The sequence below is a fragment of the Vicia villosa genome, linkage group LG6 (assembly GCF_029867415.1).
Source record: "Vicia villosa cultivar HV-30 ecotype Madison, WI linkage group LG6, Vvil1.0, whole genome shotgun sequence".
Classification (NCBI taxonomy): domain Eukaryota; kingdom Viridiplantae; phylum Streptophyta; class Magnoliopsida; order Fabales; family Fabaceae; genus Vicia; species Vicia villosa.
In genome coordinates, this window is record NC_081185.1 from 99,463,048 (window position 1) to 99,468,187 (window position 5,140).

A 5,140-nucleotide genomic window follows, 5' to 3' on the forward strand; every position below is an offset into this window, starting at 1 on the left:
ATACATTTTTTAGCTCTTTAACATTATCTATTAAAATAAAATCATATTCAATTGTATCAAATCTGATTAAATATTTTAAAATGTGTCATCCATCAATTGGAACCGCATATAACTCCCACATTCTTCCTGTCTTAACCACTTTCCAGTTTCCACTCTACACCTCTTAGCTTCTTCCCATTTCAAACGTCAAAACCTCTCAACAACAACAAAAAAAAAACTTCATATTTGTTCTCTTTTTTAGTTTCCCTTTTAAACCAAACCAAACTCATCATCACACTGCACACAAAATGGACACAATGTTAGGCTCTTTGGACTCAAGCAAGCCAACTAGCAACGACCTCTTTTCATGTCCAAACACAAACAGCACAGCAACAACAATCCAACCCTCGATCCCTTCAACATCAATTTCCTTCAACGATGCTACTCTCGGCCGCCACCTAGCACGAAGACTAGTCCAAATCGGCATCACCGATGTCTTCTCCGTTCCCGGCGACTTCAACCTTTCGCTTCTCGACCACCTCATCAATGAACCGGGGCTAAACTTAATCGGTTGCTGTAACGAGCTCAATGCGGGGTATGCTGCTGACGGTTACGCTCGATCACGTGGCGTAGGAGCTTGTGTGGTTACGTTTACGGTTGGAGGGCTTAGTGTTCTAAATGCTATAGCTGGAGCTTATAGTGAGAATTTGCCGCTTATTTGTATTGTTGGTGGACCTAATTCTAATGATTATGGAAGTAATAGGATTCTTCATCATACTATTGGGTTGTCTGATTTTAGCCAAGAGTTTAGATGTTTTCAAACCGTTACTTGCTTTCAGGTTGGTATTTAATATAATCTTTTAGGCTTTTACTACCTTTTGGTATTTGTATGATGGTAGTTTTAAGTTTTAACGTTGAAAAGTTAGTCTCAATTTTGGTAAAAGCAGGGACGAATCCATAAAATAATAGATAAGATTAGATTGAAGACCTATTTTGATCCCTCACAAATATTACTCGAGTCAAATTAGTCCTTCACAAAAAAATTGACCCAACTTAATCCCTTACAAAATTTAACCGGATCATATTAGTCCTTCTGCTATTATTTTTCTCAAATCGGTTTTTTCCTACTTCTAAACCGGTTCTTTTCATACTTTTAAACCGTGACTGGACTGACACGTTGGATTTTTTTATTTTTTATTTTTTAAATACTAAATTAATTTTTATTTTTAATTTCATTTTAAAGAGTTATCAATGAATAATATCAAAAAAGCCAAAATTATTTCTTATAAAGTAATTTTTAAATAAGTAATTTTCATGATTTCTACTAATATTAACAAATTTTATACAAAATTTTTATCTATGAGATCTCAAATCCAAGTCCCTTCAAGTTAAATAATTTTCACTTTACAACTAGACAAATCAATTTCTATCGTTAATAAAGTGACTATCATTTACAACTAGAAAAATCAATTTCCATTGTTAGTAAAGTGACTATTATTTAGAACAAGACAAATCAATTTCTATTGTTAGTAAAGTGACTATCATTTACAACTAGATAAATCAATTTTTATTGTTAATAAAGTGATTATCATTTACAACTAGACAAATCAATTTCTACGGTTAACAAAGTGACTATCAATAACAACAGACAAAACAATTTCTATTTACAAATAGACAAATCAATTTCTATTTTATTAAATTGACTGTCATTTAATCTGAAGAGACTTAGGTTCGAGACCATATTAATACAAATTTTGTATTTTTTTATTAAATTGACTGTCATTTAATCTGAAGAGACTTAGGTTCGAGTAACCACATGGGTCTGAGTTCAACTCCTTATAAGAAACAATTTTGGCTTTTTTATATTATTAATTTATAATTATTTTAAAATGAAATTAAAAATTAAAAATAAAAAAATGAAAATAAAATAAAATCCAACGTGGCAATCCAGTCACGATTTAAAACTTGGAAAAAACCGGTTTGAAAAAATTATTAACAGAAGGACTTATATGATCCGGTTAAATTTTATAAGGGATTAAATTGGATCTATTTTATTGTGAAAGACTAATCTGACTCGTGTAATATTTGTGAGGGACCAAAATGGATCTTCACTCTTAATTCAATTACAAATTTCTTCATTAATTAGTTATTAATTAGTTGTTACAGGATGCATTTGTTTTGAATTTTTAAAAAATAATTCTGCTTTAAAAATAAGATTTTTTTTGACAAAATATGAAGTTTACTTGTGTTGGTTTAATATCATATAAATCTAGAACTCCTACACTTAAATTCCTTGTTGTTAGAGAAAAATAGATTCATGAAAAATTATTAGAATTAACTTTTTATTTAAGGTCAACATGATTTTTTTTTTAAATCTTAAATAAATATTGTTAAAATAATAATTAAAAATTATTAAAAGAAAGTTAAAAAAAAACACTCAAAGACTCATATAACTTATACTCAATTGTTTTGCAAATCCTAATGTGTTTATTTCAAGTACTAAAACTTCTATTCCGAAAACATTATTCTAGGAAATATTATTATTAGAAACTTTATTCTTATTTTTGTGTTTGGTAAATATAATAAATTTTAAAAAATATTTATAAAATATATTTTGTTTAACATTTTAAAATAAAATAAAAAATGAAATAAATATATATTTGAGAAGTTATTGGAACTTATCTCTTATTCCCATGAAAATATAAGATTTCCACCCTTTTATATGAAAATGAAAAGAAAAAAAAATCAAATACAAATAAAACTTTCTGGAATAAAATGTTTCAAAGTATAATTTATAAATACTTGAAACAAACATGAGAATGTAAGAATTTAAAGTAACATTCCTAAGAATAGATCTAAAATTCATGAAACAATCTCCCCATTAGTGTCTTTTATATTGATGAGTTTGATTAAATCACATGATTGTACCTGAGGTTTAAAGTGTGGCTTCCTTTAAACCGGAAATGAATTTTCTATTTTTTTTCATCCATTCATCTCCTTTGTTATCAATCTCACAATTAATGAATTCTTTTAATTCACTGCCCATACTTGTTATTATAAGACATGCTTAATGTTCCAACATAACTTGAGTTGATGGTTACCTATATTTTATGGTTCTAACTTGTACACCTTCAGTAGGATATTGCTTTTATGTTCACCTCTGCACTTAGTTGTTGCAAAACTTGTTTCAGTGATTGTTTTGATTTGTTTGATGTGATGATAGGCAGTGGTGAATAACCTGGAAGATGCTCATGAGTTGATTGATACAGCAATAGCAACTTCCCTTAAAGAAAGCAAACCTGTTTATATAAGCATTAGCTGTAACTTGCCTTCAATTCCTCACCCAACTTTCAGTCGTGACCCCGTCCCTTTTTCACTCACTCCCAAGTAAGCTGAATTGTTAGTTTCTTTATGGAGGTATCAATTATTGGAAATGTAGATAATTAGTTTCTTTGTTTTCTTTGGATGTTTTACAGATTGTCTAACCAGATGGGGTTTGGAAGCAGCAGTAGACTGTAGACGCAGCAGCAGAGTTTCTTAACAAAGCAGTGAAACCAGTACTAGTCGGTGGTCCTAAACTAAGAGTAGCAAAAGCATCTGAGGCCTTTGTCGAACTAGCTGATGCGAGTGGTTACGCACTAGCCATGATGCCATCGGCTAAAGGGATGGTTCCGGAGCACCATCCTCATTTCATTGGTACTTATTGGGGTCCTGTGAGTACTGCATTTTGTTCTGAGATTGTGGAATCAGCTGATGCATACTTGTTTGCTGGTCCTATTTTCAATGACTACAGTTCTGTTGGGTATTCACTTCTTCTCAAGAAAGAGAAGACGATTATCGTTCATCCCAACCAGGTTGTGATTGGTAATGGACCTGCATTTGGATGTGTGTTAATGAAAGATTTCCTTAAGGTACTTGCGAAGCGTCTCAAACACAACAATGTTGCTTATGAAAATTACCATAGGATATATATTCCAGATGGGAAACCTTCGAAGTCAGAACCAAAAGAACCTTTGAGAGTTAATGTTATGTTCCAACATATACAGCAGATGTTGTCTAGTGAAACAGTTGTGATTGCTGAGACAGGTGACTCTTGGTTTAACTGCCAAAAGTTGAAATTGCCCGAGGGATGTGGGTAAGGTTGAAAAAAAAGAGATTTGTTGTATTTTTCCAATAATATTTTTCTTGATGTTTATACTTTATAGTGCTGATAAAATCTTGATGACAGGTATGAGTTTCAAATGCAATATGGTTCGATCGGATGGTCCGTTGGTGCAACTCTCGGCTATGCACAAGCAGTCCCTGAGAAGCGAGTGATTGCTTGCATTGGTGATGGAAGCTTTCAGGTTTGTCTTGCATAAATAATTAAGATATGATTTCAATCAACATGTAGTTTATTCTAGAACATGCTTTGCAGGTAACAGCACAGGATGTATCAACAATGCTGCGATGTGGTCAGAAAACCATCATCTTTCTGATAAACAATGGCGGATACACTATTGAGGTTGAAATTCATGATGGGCCATACAACATTATCAAGAACTGGAATTACACTGGATTGGTTGATGCAATTCACAATGGTGAAGGAAAATGTTGGACTACTAAGGTGAGTCTCTTGATACTGATGTGATGTATTCTCATCAAATTTTTCCTGGATCATAGATATTAGTGTTGATTTGTGCATCCCTCATATTTTCAGGTATTCTGTGAAGAGGAGCTAGTAGAAGCAATTGCCACAGCAACAGGACCAAAGAGAGACAGCTTATGTTTCATCGAAGTGATTATTCACAAGGATGACACTAGCAAAGAGTTGCTTGAGTGGGGCTCCAGGGTCTCTGCTGCCAATAGTCGTTCCCCAAATTCTCAGTAAACTTCAAAATCAATCTATAGTTGCTATATTGCTGCTAATTGTATTTTATTGATGGCCTTCTTGTTTATGTGATTGAGCCTAGTTGTTTGTGTAAATTAAGGCACTTTAGACATATGGCATGCATCACATTCTTTTTATTAGTAATATACTTTGCTGGTTCAAGATTCTTAAGCATTATTTGAGTAAATACTAAATAGTTATTTTTGTCCCTAAATAAGTGAGATGTTGTCTAAAAATAATTTTCAAATAGTATTTTTTGTCAATAGTTTTATGTATAAGAAGTAAAACATA

At 32.0% G+C, this 5,140-nt stretch overlaps 1 protein-coding gene across 1 annotated transcript; it reads left to right on the forward strand.

The window, feature by feature from the left end:
* Window positions 1–287: 287 nt before the first annotated feature.
* LOC131611947 (pyruvate decarboxylase 2-like) lies at window positions 288–4,849 on the forward strand. The gene is given in 7 exon segments (XM_058883771.1): window positions 288–818; window positions 3,203–3,366; window positions 3,456–3,486; window positions 3,489–4,114; window positions 4,208–4,325; window positions 4,397–4,585; window positions 4,679–4,849. Coding segments are annotated over 7 exon segments (1,830 nt in total).
* Window positions 4,850–5,140: the final 291 nt, after the last annotated feature.